The following is a 19312-nucleotide window of genomic DNA, read 5'->3' on the forward strand; positions in this document are numbered from 1 at the left end:
TTGATGGGTTTGGTTGCTAAGAAAATACAAGAATAAAAAAAAATCTTGATTTTTAAATTTTCTAAGCAACCAAACATGTTATTTGGATAAGAACATGAAGAACATGAACAGTGAAAAGTCATGTTGGGGAAGAACATGAAATCTTCCCAAAAAATAATGAAAATAATTTTATTTTTCTAATTTCATTATTTTATTTTATTTTATTTGTTAAAAAATCAGAAGTTTATAATTATGTTTTTATTATTTTTCGGACATTTATTTTTCATTAATTAAAATGCTAATGTGGCATTTTTAAATACCCAAATAAATTTTTTAATATTTTTTATTAGCCACGTCTGGGTTATGTTAGCGAGCAAGGCACTCCGTCTGTCACGTAAGATATTTCCATTACTGAGATGACGACATGGACTAAAATGGTAACAGTTTTCAATTTTCAAGGACTAAAATAGGTGTTTCAAAAAGTAGGAACCAAAACAAGAATTTATCCAAAATGTAAGGACCAAAAGTGGATTTTTGCCATTAATAAAAGAATAGTTATATATATTTACACTTCGTTTGTTTTGATAGAAACCTATTGTGAAGATAGTTTTCTGTGTTTTTTTTGTGTTTTATAACACTAGAAAAAAAAAAGTAAAAAAAAAAAATATCATTGTTTAACAAAAAATTATACTAAAAATATAAATTATTTTTAGAGGTTAATTTCTACTAATTTTTTTCAAAAAACAATTCTATTTAATGTCACGCTCTATAAAGAAAGATAAGAAGAAATACGTAAATTATTAATAACAACTACTCTCCCCTCAAAATTTTTTTTTTTTAATAACAACTACTCTGTCCCATTTTAAGCTTACTACTAAATATGGAAAATAAGATAATTTTAAAATATATATATACTTTAAGAAATCAATAAAATTTTTTTTAAAATAAATTAATGTGAAAACAAACTGATCATAAAAAAAACATAGAAAGTATCAAAGTACTAAAGCTAAACCAATACCATTAACCATGGATGACAATTATAAAAAGTAAAAGGCAGAAGAATCATGGATTACACTACTAACTAAACGACCCTATAATTGATAGTGATATATCAAAGTGGAGCAATGGAACTTGAGTTTCAGCAAGCCAACCTAAGTTCGAGTGAGGAGGAAGCAGAGTTAGAGAGGAGCATGAAGAAGTTCAAAGATAACCTCAAAGAAAAACCTTTCATGCCACCTCGTTCACAGGTGAGCTATAAGGATATTTTACTTAGGGACATCCCTGGAGCATATGCTCAAGCATTTAGGTTTGATAGGGTGGAAGAGTTGGAGGTGGAGTCAGACACAGCTTGACGACTTAGTTGAAGGTATGGTGGATGTTAAGCTCTCTAAGAAGACTAAGTCTCGGATCAGGGCACTTTGGACTAAGGCCTTGATAGTATGGGGAAACTGTGGGATACAGTTACCTCACTTTTAAAATCAATACCTTATGAAAGCCTGTGGCAAAAATGGATTGTGTTGACCTTGGGAAAGATTTTTTTCTCATCAAGTTTAGTGATGATACAGACTATGAAAAAGTACTACGCGGAAGACCCTAGTTCATCGGGGAACATTTCCTAGCGATTAAGCCGTGGGAACCGTATTTTAAAGCATTCGAAGCTACTTTTTCTTCTGTTGCTGTTTGGGTCAGGTTTCCTGAGCTCCCAATAGAGTTTTATGACCCCTCGGTGCTCCGTGAAATCGGTTCAGCCATTGGGCCCGTGCTGAGAATTGACTTGTATACAGCCTTCAGGTCAAGAGCTAGTTATGCACGGTTATGTTTACAAATTGATCTCACCTAGCCACTGATCAACACGATTAGAGTGGGACGCCTCAGACAAAAAGTGATGTACGAGGGCATTTTGTCAACGTGTTTTTGTTGTGGTAGAATCGGACATAAACAAGAAAATTGCTGCCATCATATCAGACCTTTTGAGAAGGCATCTAATGAAGAACCTTCCCAGAGGCAAGAGACGCAGCAAGCTAGGCAAACTGAACCAAACTTTGGAGGATGGATGTTAGTTACAAGGAAGAAAAATTAAGTCAGAACTAGACAAAACCGTGGGGCCAAATTACCTGAACTCTACTCCGTTAGGTTCCGTAACCCAACTCTTCATTTGTAGTTAGAAAAACACATTTTAAGGAAAAACCATGAATGTTTAAGTTAATCATTTTGGACGTAGAATGTGTTAGTCCTCCAATACATCTAATATATAGACCCCAGTAAAACGGAAATATTGTGGTTGGGAAAATCTTTTCATTTTGTGGGGGCACCACATCCACATGGGTAATTATTTAATGGTGCTCTTGGAATGAAAGATTTTTTAGGGATCATTTGGTACGGATCTTCACCTACCCAATTCTCGCTAACTTTTATATTATTTTGATGACCTTATTGATCAAAATTTTAATGTATGCACTCGGTAATAGAAGCAAAATCAATGAAATTTTTTCCCAAGAGAGATTCTATAGGGCATGCATTAAGTTTTGAAAAAAAAATTGTATACCATGATATCTATGATTTATACTGCTGCAAGTTTGTAAATCTGATTAATCTGCTGCAGAATGGAATGGTCTCCATGGCAGTGTGGCTGAAGGAAGAACTGTGGGATATGGCAGGTTCCGCGGTACTGCCAAGAGGCCTAAAAGAAATCTTTCAATGACAACCGAGGGTTGTAATACAATCATGGTTTCATCAATGAAGAATTCTTGATGGTTTCATGAAATGAAGAATTCCTGATTTATAATAAACACAAGTACTCCCATAATTTCCAAGGAGATCATAATATTCAATGGAACCGGGACAGATGAAAATCTAGCTAACTACCAATGTTTCTACTGTTCCAAGCCTTGGCCACTATAAAGGTGGTTCAATTGGATCCATTAACCCTTATAAAACAAACTAGCTTAAGAAGATTTTTTTCATTTTTTAGTTTACCTTTAACAACTGGCCTGAAAATAGTCACAGCCAAAAATTTTACATCTATCACAAAAAATGTTCCAATATTCCACCTCTTTTTACTGAAGGTTCTCAGTTCAGTTGAAGTTTCTTTTTCTTTTCCATCAAGAAAGGTCATTTTTCATATTGACTCATATACAGTGCATTACATTGCACATAAGGTACACCAGTTTAAGTACACAAACTGAATCGAATTTATTTACTCTCCTTAATTTCTTTGTCTTTTAGATAGTGGAGAAAATTATGTACACTTACAGCAAGATGAGCATCATATGAGGAACAAAAAGAAGATCCTATATCCAGAAAAGCTATAGAAATAGACAGCTCAATATGCTATCATCAGGTATAGTACCCCAAGGGCTGAAAATATATCCTTAGTGTCGATATATCATTGATCCATGAGCCATAACTATTATTTAAATGATCCTCTCGAACCAAGGAAAAATTTACCTCCATTTGCGAAGATTTTTGTCAATAAACACTTGCTTGAGCCAACCTTGTTTGCCCCCGAGCTATAAGCAACTCATAATCCTGAGTATTTCAACATGAGGATGAAGTAGTTCATATAAGAACATTTAAAAAAAAAAAACAATTTTGTATTAATCCTTCCTTTTCTTTTAATTGTAAATGCATTTTCCTGGTTTTTAATATTTACTTTTTTGCGTACAGGGTGGGGGGGGGGGGTGTTGAGGGACCAATGTGAAAATAAAGTTTTAGCATTATGGAGAAGGTTTGAAAGAAACCCTTCAAACTCTTCATATATTTTTTTATTCGATGTGAATTTTGAAAATCTAATTGTTAGATTACATGTTCTTAACAGGCATGTCGAATTTCGTTCAAATCGGATGTCATTTATTGTTCGATCAATAAATTTATTTTTTATGTTAGTTTTAAACCGCAAAAACTTGAAATCTAAACATTTGATTGATGACATAACTATTGATCTTTGATCTTCTTGAAATTTTGCAAGCATGATAGATGTAATAAAAACATGCAATCCAATGTTTTTCAAAATTTACATCCAATAAAATGATATAGGAGGAGTTTGAAGGGTTTCTCTCCAAACTAGTTTAGAGAAAAACCTTTTCCATTATAATGAAGTCTAGCTATACAGCTGGGTCTTGTTAGGAAAACATGGTTCATGAACCCCACCCCACCCCCACCCCCCTCTTTTTTCTAACTACTATCATAATAAGCTAAAATCACCATTTCTCCATGAAGGATAACTAGAACACATTACCTCAAATCATACATATAAGAAATTACCTGTACAATAGCCTGTGCACAAAGCTTTCCTGACAGAACAGCACCTTCCATTGAAGCCAAATATTTTTGTTTAGTGTAGTCACCAGCTAAGTAAAACCCCTCAATAGGAGATCTTTGTAAGGGACGGCAAGGTTCACAGTCTGGGACAATTTTGTAAACAGACCTGAGACAATTATCATTTAGGTTACAGAAGGGAATGACTTATAGGTAATAATGAATATCATACTAAAAAATTCAAATAAATAGTCTTTAGAAAACATGTCAAAAATTCAAATAAAATATTCTTTATACAACATGTCACATACAACATGTCACTAGTTTAATAATATTACTAGGTGCATTGCTTTAACCATATAAAAGGTACTGAATTCTCACTTCTATAATTTTCCATTACTTGTTTAAGAGAACCAAAAGATTCAAGTGTCAGGCCATGTATTCAAACCTTGGTGTTTTAACAACATGGTACTTCACAATCTTTGCTTTGCTTTGATCCGTGGAAATTTCATCGGGAAAGAGTCTTGCAAGTTCATTCATTGTAGCGTCAATAATGTCTGAGTCACTGCATGAAATCCATTCTTCTGCAGGTGCAAAAACCAACTCCAGCATAGATTGGTTTGGGTTGTAATATTCCTATATACAACTAAAAATCATGAACTACAGAGTTTCCACATAGTAATGGAGGAGAATCAAAGAAATCACAAAGCTTATAATTATGTCTCTGTCTGATCAATTCAGTGAAGGATACTGGTGAATTTTGAAAATTTTAAGATACATATAGAGACCTATTTAATTGTTTTAATGGCCACTATGCCATATAGGCATGCTCATGTACTTCATTCATGTGGTACAAATTAACCAACCCAACACTTGACAGAAGCTAACCGACTGTCCCATAATTTACCAAATATTCAAGGACATAAAAATCAGAGAAATAAGGGGGGGGCGGGGGAGAACAAAAGTACCAGCTTTTACCTTACATGTTAGTGACATGTCAGCATACACACTGAGAAGTGGACTTCTGCAAGGGGAAAAAGAAAAGAAAATAGACAGAAATGAGATGCAGAAGAAACAATGACAAAATAATTAGCCTAATGGAAGTCTGAGTATGTTTTGGAGGGGCAGAGCGCTGCCCCAGGGGGGACCCTCCTCTCCCAACTCAGGCAACAGGGTAAAAGAGGGAAAACAAGATATCTATATCTAAATTATTATAAACAGTTTATCCAATTACAGAATATTTTGCAAGTCCTATCATAACTAAGCAATCCTACCAAATTTTAAATTACCCAATGATAAATGTCCACCATACCAAAAAAAAATTAAATAATTAAATGAAAAAGATATTTTAGCTCTGGTAGTCAAGAATAACAGTAATACTGATTCCACATTTCTATGAGGAAAAAGAAACTTTTCATTATGCAACCTATATTAAATATTCTGAATTCCTCTATATTTTCTTTTCTCCATTTTGATCAGGAACATGCACTCAATAGTTCTTGAAGCCACGGCCTTATCATTCACAGTTTGTGTATATGGGAAGGTGTGATTTGAGCTTGAGAACATTAGCAATATTCTAAAACCTCAAAAGAACGATTCAAAGAGATTGCACAAATCATTGTAAGACTAAGCTGTTCAGTAGAAAGGCCGGCAAAATCTGTGAGAGAAAAATTAAGCAGAAAAGAAAGTATTCTCTCCACTAGACAACAAAATTGATGTAACAAGTATGAGCAGGACCTGCTAAACAGTAGGTGATCATAGGTGTTCTTCAGTTTTCTGTCAAACCTGCAATTGGTGAAACCATTGAGATAACACATTAATTATTACTGGCTGTGACATAAAGAGGATATGAATTGTCTCCAACCCAAAAAGCAACAGATTCATAGCATAACAAGGATTAATACATTTGTTAAACTTATTAAAAGAAAGTATAAAAATATCCAATTCAAATAATTTCATTATTGCAGTAAAATTCATAAATAAAATACAATATTTCCTTACCCAGCCGCATCAAACAACATCTTCAAAAATTGAGAAATAAATCCCATTTCAGGAATTTGTTTCCCAAATCAGTTTTATATAAAACCAAATATACACTATATTTTCAACTGGGACCTTCTAACTCTAACCATGCATTATAGGGACTCAACACTTTTTAAGTGAATAAAATGGAATTGGAGAGAGCAACCTTTTTCTTTTAATTGACAATGGTAGAATCTGTCACTAACCATATGTGGACATTAATAACTGGAACTCCAACTAATTTCTTTAATCTCTGAAAATATGGAATCTCTTTCCAGTTTTCCGGCAAAAGAAGCTTCAGGATATCAACTGATTGGAACGAATAACAATATTAGGGAAGCTGGTATTAAAGCATGACAAAAATTATACGACTCAATATGAAGTTAGTAGTATACCTGGAGTAGCAAATACATAAGCATCTCCTTCAATCATGTTCCCATTATTCAGTAAAAAGCTTTTCACTGTTCCATCATTATTTAGCTCGATTTTTTGTATTCTCGAATTCAGTCTTACTTCACCACCGAGTGATTGAATATGATCAACAATTGGCATACAGAGTCTCTCTGGGGGATTACCATCCAAGAAAGCCATCTTGGAACCATTCTTCTCCTATAAATGCGTTTTTATAATTCATGAAGCAGCTAGTGTCAAGTTGTAAGTTGTTTATTTCAATATCTACTACTTGTATTTTTAACATTATATATATTGATAGTACTCACCCAAATGATTACAATTCATCTATAAAATGCTAATAAATATTGCCTCTAATATATCAGAATTAGCATTTCCCAATAAAGTCTAAGATTTATGTCCCAAAGCAGTTAGTGTATGTTCACTTAAAAAGCCATTGGATTGATCTTTCTAAAATTGAAAAGGAAATGAAAATGAATTGTTCACTGCATCCAGGCCATGAGAAGATAAGTTTAGAGGTTTCCATAATGGTTTTGGAATCTTATTTTGATTTGAAGAATAATAAAAAGGTGTCATAATTCCCATTACGAGTGGTAATCCCACATTGATAAGAAAAGAAGTAGACAGGTGTAATTAGTCCCTATAAATCAAGGATGAAGCTAGGATTTTTTATTTGGGGGGGCCAAATTGTGCTAGTAATATTCGTCAAAACAAACTCCCACGCACATGCGTAAGCACAAATAAAAATAAACCTTAATATTTTAGTACTAGAGTATGTCATAATTTATAAATACGTTGTGTACAAACTTTTCATCTTCAAAACTTTAATGAGTATACAAAAGTTGTTTAGTTTGATATTAGACAAAAAAATACCAACAAAAAGAACTTAGTATCTCCAATAAAAATTATGCTCATTGTTGATCTTCCATGTAATAAAATTATTATACCATTTTCATAGTTAAATGTTTAAAATTTTCATTTTCAATAAAGATTACAAAATTGTCTAGCAAAATTAATAAAAAAAATTTATTGGCCCCCCAAATGGTGGCTGTAGCTCCGCCCCTGCTATAAATAGTGATGATATAGCTTTTGTTGTGAGAGTGGGAGCAAGAAGAAAAAATTTTTGTCTACTGTATTTGTGTGAGGGTGTGGGAGTAAGAAGAAAAAGTTTTTGTCTACTGTATTTGTGTGAGAATGCCTATGGGTGTATTAGGGATTTGGGTTGGTTTGCATTTGAGAGAGTTTGTGTGTGTAATTGTAATGCATATTGTTACTAGTGGACTTTGATTGGTTTTGTCCATAGATGTAAGTATAAAATTTGCCAAACTAGATGAAATTATGTTCCTCATGGTGTTTACCTTTTATTGTTTTTGATATTTTTTTTCACAACATATTGGTATTAGAACTATTGTTTAAGGATCCTAGAGATGAAAAGCACAAAGTTTGTGGTGGATCTCTTTAATGGGGATAATAAATTTAGTTTGGCAAAGCAATGTCCATGATACCTGTGTGCAGCAAGGATTGATTATGGAGTTATATGAAAAGTCAAAGAAGCTACAATACTTTGTCAGATAATGAATGAGAAGAAACTAAATGAAAGCACTGTGCAACATATTTTGAGACTTCCTACAGGTGAAGTATGACTTCTTCATTGAGATTTTTCCCTAAGAATCATGGAAAAAGATAGAAAATGTACATATTTCAAAGTCATACGAAACTGATTGTACTTGAATAAAGAGCCATATCACTTGTATATGGAAGAAAGTACAGATGTTAAGAATCATCTTAACGATTTTAATAAAATCACTTCTTAGTTACCAAGCATGGAAGCCAAGATTGAGGAGAATCAACTCCTTTTTTTTGTAACCTCACTTCCACCTTTGTATAATACCATGGTGATTACTGTGTTAGTTGGAAAGGAGACACTCAAGTTAGAAGAGGCACAACAATTATGTTGGAACCAGAGAAGTTCAAGAAGACAACGAAAATTCTAAAGTTGAGATATTTGTGGTGAAGTATGAATCAAGTCACAATAGGAATACATCAAATCTCTCTCTCTCTCTCTCTCTCTCTCTCTCTCTCTCTCTCTATATATATATATATATATATATATATATATATATAAATTGGAATTGAACTCTTGACTTTCCACTTCCATATACTTCCAAAAATAACCCTATAATCTAATTAAAAATGATTTTATAATAAGGAAAATTAAGGATATAATGATAAATTGAGATATTTAAAATTCAAATTCCATAAAAATAGAACACATTTTACACTTAAACTATAACTAAATAACTAATTGGCAATATAACTTAAAATTGTCCTCTCTCTCTCTCTCTCTCTCTCTCTCTCTCTCTCTCTCAATATATATATATATATATATATAATAAACATATAAGAGCCTACGAACAAGCGCATAGCATGTGCAAAAGGCTAGTAGGAAGAATTTGAAAGGGAGAAGTCCATAACAAAGTCTAGACCAAGGAAAAATATTAATGATGTAGAGTATTATTAGTGCCATGAGATAGGATGTTATCTGTACTAATGCAAGAAGTTGAGACCTATGTTAAAAGAGTTTATGACATGAACTAATTGCCATAAATATGCAAATGCAATGATTGTTAATTTGTTACAACAAAAAGTGGAGCAAGATAGTGTTGATGTTTTTTTTGGTTAGAAAAGTTACATATTCGATTAAAAGTTCATGGATTTTAGAAATAAAGATTGGTTTGACACGTAAAAAAAGTTTAGATGTTTGATGGGTGTTAGAATTATGGTTAATTGATTAAATCTACCGTTTCCTAATTTACACTTTTGGGACAATCGACAATCTATCATGGTATCATAATAGGTGGTTGAGTTCGAACCTGGTCTTCACTCTAATTCCCATTTAAAAGTAAAAATCCTATGTGTGGGACCTCATTTATTAAGGGAGATTTTTGGCCCACACGTCAAAGGGAGTGTTAAGAGTATAAATTATTAAATTCACCCTTTCCAATCGGCTAAAGCATTTGGGACAATCAGTAATTTATCAATGGGATAGTGAAGATTTTAGGTATTGTGAAACTTGTACCAAAGTTGGAAAAAATTTCATGTCTTTAGGTCAGTTGGATTCTTTGGACTTTTACAAGAGGCAGAGTTATGAAAGTTAGCAAAATTTCTTTGATGGTAAAGAAGGGGGAGAAAAACTCCAAGAATTTGTATCGGTGACATGGTCAAAGATGGAGCACATGGTGAAGAAAACAACAGAGGTGAAGCAAAAGACAGAGAGGAGTCTTTGATCAAAACACCGTAGAGAGAAAGATAATCATGGATGGAAGAAATTGAAATTTATGGATAGTATAAAAGATATTCTTTCTTTTTGACAAGTAGATAGTATAACAGATATATTAATGAATCCAAGTTCGACCAAGAAGTTCACAAATTGCTTGAATTCAATTGATCGCATCACTCGTTGACATGGTGAAGCACCCCTACCCATAAAAGGCTCCTGCAAAGGAAGTAGCCAAAAAGGTACTAGTGAAGACATCTCATGAGTTGGATGTGGAGATTTATGTTTGGAGCTTCCATGTTGGTTTTTGAATCCCACATCAACTAGAAAGGATAATGAGTTACGAGAATTCCTACTAGCTTCCTCAGAGAGGCATTCCTCTTCATTTTTTAAGAGAGACATTGTTTCCCTCTTGAAAAATGAAAAAGAATGATTAAAAATTATTTTAAAAAGCAATTCTTGAAACCACTGGTAATCACAAGTAGTTATGTAGTTAGTATATAGAATGTTGTTGCAAATTTTGTTGTAAATGTAAGAGTTAGAAGACAGTTTTGTCTAGTATGTTAATGTGATAGCACCTTAGATGTAGTGAGGATTTGAGTTAATTCTTGTTTATGAGAGTTTGTAAGCATGATTGTAATCTCTGTCATTAATAGTAGAATTTGGTTGGCATTGTATGTAGATTTAGACAAAGTTTGCCAAACTACATTAAATTTAATGTCCTGCAATGTTTACATTCTATTGTTTTGCGTAATTTCACAACATGAAGGAAACAGAAAATAACAGTTCTAGCATGCTTGGAGAAAAGAAAATGTTTCATTAGAAAGAGCTAACATATACATTTATATGTATGCACCTAAGTGATACCACTATCACTTCAATCAGGGAAAATTTATATACAATTTTGGATCTGGCAAAGGATGTATGAGTATGCCAAGAGTATTAACGCATGAATGCATGTGCATACCTATCTTGCATCTAATAAGATATTATAGTTTTGCAGTACCTAATTAAGAGTAAAAAAAATGTGAATACCTGAAGAAACCTATTCAAAGCAATCAATATGCATTGCATTGAAAGTTCATCAGGGTTAATGAAGTTTAGCGCCTTTGACATGGCTACAAACACCTCATCAGTTACACGATCAGGTACTCCCTGAAATTAGGAAAAAACCATTACATAGGCTTCTTTTTTAAGAAGCTCTTGCCCCATGGAGAGAAAAGAAAGATTCAAAACAATGATTCTAATTTTTCTTATTCCCCATTTTAAAGAAAAATTTATATGATTTTCTTTGGGTTTGAATTTTCTAGAAGCTTAGGGCACTCTATTATTTTGTCACCAACCAGTATCTCCTATCCTAAGATTTCATTTCAGTATAAACAAATGGAACATCAAGCTAAAATTTGCAGACAGACATATAACATATATGTGAATATAGATATGGGGTACTGAACACAGCAGCTCCAAAAATGTCTAGCATAACATTTACCGGCATCAAAATGGTTCATATACATGTTACTTTTCAGAGTAATGGAAGTTTCAACTTTTAAACCTATGTGTGTGTGTGTGTTAAAAATAAAAAATAAATAAAAGACAACAGGTAGTAAAAGTCCCGCCTATAATAGTCTCAGCATTGATTTGCAGACCCAAAAACAACACTGCCTACAATTATTCTTCTCAGTAGTATATATTTAATTGTCCATTTGGGAACAATTTATTTAGCTTTTTGCTGAAATTTTTTTGCTCAAAGTGTGCTAAAGTGAACTTGTACTTTAAAAAAGTGAGATTTTAAAAAGCTGTATATAAAAGCTAAAAAGCAAAAAGCTAGCTTATAAGCTAGTCTCAAACACATATTCATAATAGCATTGAGATTAATCCACTTGTCTCAGTTCAATCCTTTGCAATTAAAGGACCATAGACTAGGTTTGGTCTAAGGAAGCTGATAAGAGATGAACGAAACAACATCAGCATTGACATGTGAAATTGTGTTGAGGAATGAGGAGATGAAAGGAAGTCCAGCATAGTTACGGGAGAGAGTCCAGAAAAATGTGGACTACAGTCATTAACCCCAAAACAGTGTAAGATTTGTATACCTGCTTTCTCATCCACTCTTTAACAGTTAAACCATCTTGTGCTTCAACATAAGCCTGTCCACCAAGCATTGCTGGCAAGAGTCCAATTGCAAACTTGACTTTATCTGGCCAAGTCAGCATCTCATTGTTCTTCAAAATAGCCCATATTCCTGGCCATTACATTCAGAATAAATATTCAACAAACTTATAGTTGATATGACATAGATTATTACAGAAAATACTTTTAGCAACTAATTAAGAGAATAAATAATTTCTTACTATTTGGGGTCATCTCACAACAATGTGGGTCCCATGCAACAAAATCAAGAAATGAGATTCACCATCCAATGAGCGATCATTATTGCATATATTCGCCACCAAAATATGTAATAATTATTGCACAATATTTTAAGTCCTCTTATGTGAAAAATACGTGGAGTCCAACGGTTGCATCAGAGCATCATTTTAATTTACAAACTCCAAATATGAATTAGACTTCATAATTTTTAATCCTCATATACAAAGTAGAATGCATTGCTTGAATATCCTAATGGTTGTTCATCACCTCTGAACTTCATTACACTCAAGTTGTAAGTTAGTGATATATCAGGGATTAATATAATAACAGCTGAAATACGTGCTATGTTTCCAATTATGAGTTTACCAAACTAACTGACATTTGCATTACATATATGGGAATACAAGCTTTTTGATTAATTCAAAAGCATGGGGTAATCATCATATAATGAAAACAACAATTTTTCATGACCTAAACCCTTATAAATGGAAATAAAATGCTTACCATTTAATGGTGCAGGAAGAACTTCAGGAAAATCAAATCGGCTGAACTCTCCCGGCTTATTTGGCATTGCAAAAATCATAGAATGTTCCTTCCATTGCAACCGATCATCAATACCAAGTTCTCCAAAAAGATTCTGCACATTTGGGTAAGCCCCAACTAGCCCACAAGGAAAAATAAAAAACCTAATTTTGTAATGATATATAAGGTTAATTTTAGAACATCTAAGTGGAAGATGGACAAAATGAGTTAAATAATTGAAAAATTATCATAAAGGCAAACATCTAAAAAATCATAACGATGATACTGAAGTAATAACTTATTACTACTTCACATCATTAATTATGATGTTTGTTGTTACAAATGATATTTTTACTACCTATAAAAAAATTGATATTGAAGTAAGAACCAACAACAACAACAGGCATTAATCCCAACTTTTGGGGTTAGCTATGGATCCTCAACAAATAGTTAGGATTGGCCCCATGTATTCTTTTCCTCCATTTTATTTTATCCAAAGTAAGAACTATAAAGTAAAAATGCAGAAACACTCAGGAAAGCATTCAAACTTGGTGGTTTCCTCCTAGTTAAAAAGTATTGAAACAAAAATAGATTTACAGTCACAAATTGCAAACTAAAAAGTACTAGAACTTACAGAATATATGTAATCCAGTCTCATACCAGTCTCCATCGTCATCTTTCCATGCAGCCACCTATAGGAAAAAGGTCAAACTTTGATACGCTAAAGCATATCCTTAAACTAGAGATGAACAGTCAAGTTGGAAGCTATAAATTATTTTATAGCAACCCTGCAAATTAGTTCTGATTGCTTATACCTAAGAATTAATAACAACAATCTACTTCAGTAAGAGTTTTATTACTAAATTTAGACATAAAAAATAACTTGTTAAACCCAATAACATTTTAATCTTGAGAGAGAGAGAGAGAGGAGTAGGGAGTGGACGAAGAGGAGAGAAGAGGTTAAAATAATTGGTTAATATAATTATATAACCTTTACTTATTTAATGGTCTATGTTACATGCCAACCAAAGATAATGAAGCCAAGATTTGGTGTAAGCCTTTGTACAGAATATATGGCAAGCAATGCATAACTTTTCAGATTTCATAAATTAGACAGAATTGCCAGATGTCAAAAGCAATGCTAATTTTTCATATTTCAATAATGAACTTAAGCGCCGGATTTTCCATTGCAAAGATGTTCTTATACATGGCCATAGTCAAGATCAGCCAGCTATCTTGCATGTTGATCAATTTTTAGCCTCAACGCAGTGGGAAGTGCATTAACCTCATGTAATCCAAAGGGTACTACCACAAAGTGGTTTCAGACCACCATCATATTTTTCTGGACTATGGGAGATTACAAAAGGAAAATCCCCATTCCAATTTGAAAATATTTGGCAAAAGGGTCCAGCCTTCATTGATAGGGTGAGGGATTAGTGGAGCAGTTATAGGATGATGGGGCCAACCAGCTTTATAACGGCCAAGGATCACATCAGTTGAAGGAAGAATAGAAGAAATGGATCAAGGAGAGTTTTGGTTACATAAGGATACAAAAAAGTAGAGCCTCGGCTGACTTATCAAAACTAGATACGAAGGAGGAGGAAGGTAGCTTAAGTATGAAGGATAGGAGGAGAAGAGAGCCAGATCAAAAAAAATAAATAAATAATAAAAATTGCACTTTTGGAGAAACTAGCTGGAGACAAAAATCTAGGGCAATATGGCTTAAGAGGGAGGCGAGAATACAAAGTTTTCACTGGGCACTAGGCATTCAAACTTTAATGTGAATGTTAAACTGGATGGAAGATGCTAAGGGAGGATAATGAGATTAAAGATGGCATCATCATAGTCTACCATTTTAGTGCGAGAAATCTGCTGACTGGAGATTGTGTGGATGGTGTTGAGTTTGCTACATTTGAGGGGAAGATAGAGAGTAGCACAAGACTCAAGTCGTAGTTTGACTAAGCAGTTCTTTTTGCTATAAAGAATATGAACAAGGCTAAGGCGGGGGTACCAGGTGGCATCACCATAGCTTTCTATCAAAGATGTTGGAACATGGTTAAAGAGGATGTGCTCAAATATGCTCAATTGAGTTAGCAATCTTCATTTGTTAGAAAAATGTTGGACATGGATAGAATTATTCATTTCTTCAGTCAAACGCTTCATTCTCATAAATGGCAGCCTCGGTAGAAGGGGCAGTTTAAGCCAAGGAGATTCATGATGACCATGTTTGTTCATTCTTGTTGTGGAGGTGCTTAACGATAAAAAGAATAGTTATGAGAGGGCATTTGTTGGGGTTTACCAAAGATAGGAGCAATGGAGATACTTTAACGATATATTATTAATTATTTATAAATGATAGGATTATTTTTTGTGGTGAAGATATGGAGAAATTAGAATGTGAGGGCATACTGTTACTTTTTTTAAGCAATGACAGGGTTAAGGGTGAATTTGACTAAGAATGAGTTAGTATTGACAGAGATGATATCTACAATGGAAGGTTAACATTGGCTATGGGATTCAAACTCATTACCTAAGACTTATCTGGGCTTTTAGGATCTCACGTTAAGGCCACAGTTTGTGTGGAATGGCATTAGAAAGAAAATGGAGAGATGTTTAGCAGGATGGAAAAGATTATACCTCTCAAAAGGGGGCAAATTACTCTAGCAAAAAGTGCTTCGTCAAAGTTGCCTATTTATTTTTATGTCACTTTTCACTATGTCAATGAATGTTGCTAGTAGACTGGTGAAATTACAGTGGAGTTTCTCTAGGGGAGGAAGGGGGAGGAGGAAAAAAAAACCATCCTGTAGAATTGGAAAATTTCTACTACCCCATTATGTGCAGGGGGGTTGGGTATCAAGTTGTCTACTTTCAATCAAGCATCATTAGGAAAGTGGTTATAGAGATTCACTCAAGAGAAGAAGCATTTTTGGAGGAAATTGGTGAGAGCGAAATATGGGAAATGTGTGGGGAGATGTTCTTCATAGCCTATTCAGCACTCATATGGGTTAGAATTTTTGAAAGGCAATTAAAGCTGGATGAGACTCATTCATTAGATTAGTTGGATATGTTGTTGGCAATAATAAAAGGATAAGGTTCTGGTGTGATTCTTGGTGTGCAGATAGGGACCTGGCAACATTATTTCCATAGCTATTTTAGTTAGCTATTAATAAAAGATGATATGGTCTTGAGACACATGATGGGGAAGTCACTGAATCCTCTTTTTTTGAGGTTAGCCCAAGACTGGGAGCTGGAAGCATTTGCAATTTTTTTAATTGCTTTATGCAACCCAGATCCAAGAGGCCACAGGTGTTAAGAGGCCACAGGTGCTGCCTGTACAAATATTCCTTAAAAGGCTTTTTGGAGGGTAAAGAAAAGGTAGCTTTGTTTGAGTGGAGTGCAACACGCAGGAAATTTTTTACAATAGATAATCTAATTAGAAGAGGTATGGTGTTGGAAAACATGTGTATTATGTGAAACACTAGTAAAAACGTGGATCAGTTGCTATCACATTGTCCAGCAGCATTGGAGTTATGGAATTTTATATTTGTAGCTTTGGGTGATACCAACGATGGCAGAAAGATTGCTTCAGCATCGGCATTGAAATTCCAAGACTTTCAAGAAAAGAGATTGGAACATTACATCTGGTGCTTAACATGGGATGCATGGAGGGACAGGAATGGGAGTACATTTGAAGAGTAAGAACCATATAAAGGGATTTCAATCTCAGTTTGTAGGATCTTTATTGTATTGGCTATTCTTGGATGCAAGTAGACCACCAACTGTTTATGATTTTTTTGATACATTGCATTTGTAATTTTTAGTATGGAAACTTTGGGTATGCATCCTTTACCAATTGTTTCCATCAATATTTCTCTCATAATTTAATGAAATTTTTATTACCTATCAAAAAATATTCTCGTTTTTGAAAGTGACAATCAAGGCAAAAATGAAGAACAAGCACCAGTTTGGTGTCAGCTGATTGAAAAAGTGGGACAAAAACAGAGCAGCATGAAAACCTTTCCTCCTAGCACATCTCTTGACTCCAATAGTATAGGTTTGTGACCAGCATCTGCCAAATACTTTGCAGTAGACAAACCAGCCAAACCTGCAATAATTTGTAAAATTATAGTCTACAGTGCACCAATTAAGGGAAATTAAAAAAAGAATTCTAATCATTTATTAAGCTAGCATTATTGATCTCCCAAGAGTAATGTAACTATATTTATGAAAGCTTACCAATCACAGAAAAATGTCAAAAAGGAGGAAAACATTTTGCAGAAAAAGAGGAAAACTTTTATAACTTTAGACAAAACTCAACCCTAATCAAATAAGGTTGAAATAATATATCCCAACCAGCCAGAAATTCAGCATGCAAAGACTCACACTTATGTCAACCCAAAAGGTATTTCCACACCTGACAGCTTTTACTACAAAACATTCCAGATATCAAGCTCGAAACAATCAGAATCTATTTCTACAAATATTTTGTGAGGTGTTCTAGAGGCTACCCTTAAAAAAATAATAATAATAAATAAATAAAACACAAATGATATCACAGGCATAAAATTAATCACTTGATAACATGAAAATTTATTATCCATGTACTATGGATTTACATCAAGATAGCAAGCAACAACATAAGCCCAACAACCCCCTTTAGCACATACATGTTCATGTGCCTGAGTAAAAGAAGGAGAGAGCATTAATTCAGGATGACAACAAACAACCAAAATCTGAAAGATGAAAATAAAAACAAAATCCATTCACTACCAAAAAGACAAGAACGTGTTATGATGATTGAACACCGATAATATAAGATATTGCAAAACCTAGATCAATAAAAGCAAAAATTAGGTAGATTCAACTAGAATAAGAACAAAGAGTATTCCAATTTAACAGATACAAGTTTGATATTCTAAACTAAAGTGTCAAAAAGAATATATCCAGACCAATATATATATTCCTCACCTGCACCAGCAATTACAACTGTTAGGGGTTTAGATGGACGAGCAGATGCACGGAGGGAAGAAGACAAATAAGCAGCCTCTAAGAAATTAACAGTATTCTCAAGCTCTGGTCTTGGAAAGTCCATACATACTACCTGCATCATTAACAAATAACTAATTTTCTCTGGCAACTTAGTGAGGTGAGAAGTATTTTGAAACCAAACCTCCGAATCACAAAACGAACCTGCAAAGGAGAGACACCCTTCCTCGGCCTCAATCTAATAGCCTTTGTATGTGGAATTCTCAAAATATGACCCATGGATTCACAACCTCCAAATGCTAATGCATTGGTTTTCACCGAATTATTAAGAAACCCACATCTCAGAGTTTGATTTCCTGTCAAAGTACTTTGGCAGCTCAAGTTTGCAGCCGAAACAAACCCACCAATGGTCATTTCACCAAACCCAATTTCCGAATTAGTTTTTTTTTTTTTTTTTTTTTAATAATGTATTTAACACAAAATTCAACAAACAAATAGTTTCCAACTTCAACTGTGAAGACCCTGCAAAATAACCATACCAAGGAATTAAATTTCACGCAAATAAAATATTCAAATAATCTAGTAAAAGCGATGAAGGCAACCCATAATCATTATCAATGTTTAGTATATATATCAAGTACTGTTTGGATAGAATTTTCAAAGACGCTTAATTAAGCATCATTTCTCAGCAAACCAAATACCCAAAAAGAGAAAACAAACAAACAAGTATTGCATACGAAGAAGACCCAAAAAAGAAAATAATAATAATTCAAGTACTAGATAAATAAAAAACCACAATCAAAATTTTAGAAGTTATGCTCAGGCTCTTTCTGATTGGCCAGAGTTTTGAAAAAGTACTTTATTTATTTTTTCTTGACTTGACAAGTTCAACCAATTGAAGATAATTAACAATCCAATGAAAGAAAGTGAAAGAAGAATGGAAATGAAGATTAAATAAAGTGAGCTTCGGTTACCTTGAACAAAAGGGATAGTACTAGTGTCTAGTAGCCCAGAAGGGAGAGAGAGAGAGAGTAGTTAGTTTGTGGTGATAAGTAGTGATAACTGGTGAATTAGAGTGCTTTAGGACATAAGTTAAGTTCACACATGGTCCACTAGGTAAGTGGAATTTGCACTTCTTTTGTATCGGGAGGTGGAGGTTTGGCTGTTTCCATTTTCATTTGGATTTGGTCACCATTAAGAATATTCTTCAATGGACAAATTATAGATGCATCAGTCCATGTGTCAAACACTCAGCGCTCTTGCTTCTTGTCCTACCGTAATAATCTTTCTAAGAAAATGGACCGGTCAATTACTATAACTTTTTATATTTTCTAGGCTAACGCTTTACCCACTAAGTACGAACAATAATTAGTCTCTCTAGTTAAAAATTTTGAGGAAACACGGTAGGAAATAAAATAAAAAACTTTTTATTAAAAATAATTAGGAAATACATATATTTTGAAAATCTAACTATTGTATTGCATGCTC

The 19312-nt window shown here is 33.6% G+C and overlaps 1 protein-coding gene across 1 annotated transcript; it reads right to left on the bottom strand.

Moving 5' to 3' along the window:
* Window positions 1–3146: 3146 nt before the first annotated feature.
* Window positions 3147–19017, bottom strand: LOC142624372 (15-cis-phytoene desaturase, chloroplastic/chromoplastic). The gene is made up of 15 exons (XM_075797933.1): window positions 18799–19017; window positions 18029–18346; window positions 17807–17939; window positions 16855–16943; window positions 13473–13530; window positions 12821–12976; window positions 12040–12188; window positions 10982–11101; window positions 6654–6867; window positions 6465–6567; window positions 5974–6021; window positions 5215–5260; window positions 4685–4872; window positions 4243–4405; window positions 3147–3507 (listed from the first exon to the last, which is right to left on the bottom strand). Exons 2-15 carry the CDS (start codon window positions 18236–18238, stop codon window positions 3448–3450), a joined length of 1737 nt encoding a protein of 578 aa, XP_075654048.1. The 5' UTR covers window positions 18239–18346; window positions 18799–19017; the 3' UTR covers window positions 3147–3447.
* Between the last annotated feature and the right edge of the window lie 295 nt (window positions 19018–19312).

This window comes from Castanea sativa, chromosome 2 (genome assembly GCF_040712315.1).
Source record: "Castanea sativa cultivar Marrone di Chiusa Pesio chromosome 2, ASM4071231v1".
Taxonomy (NCBI): Eukaryota; Viridiplantae; Streptophyta; class Magnoliopsida; order Fagales; family Fagaceae; genus Castanea; species Castanea sativa.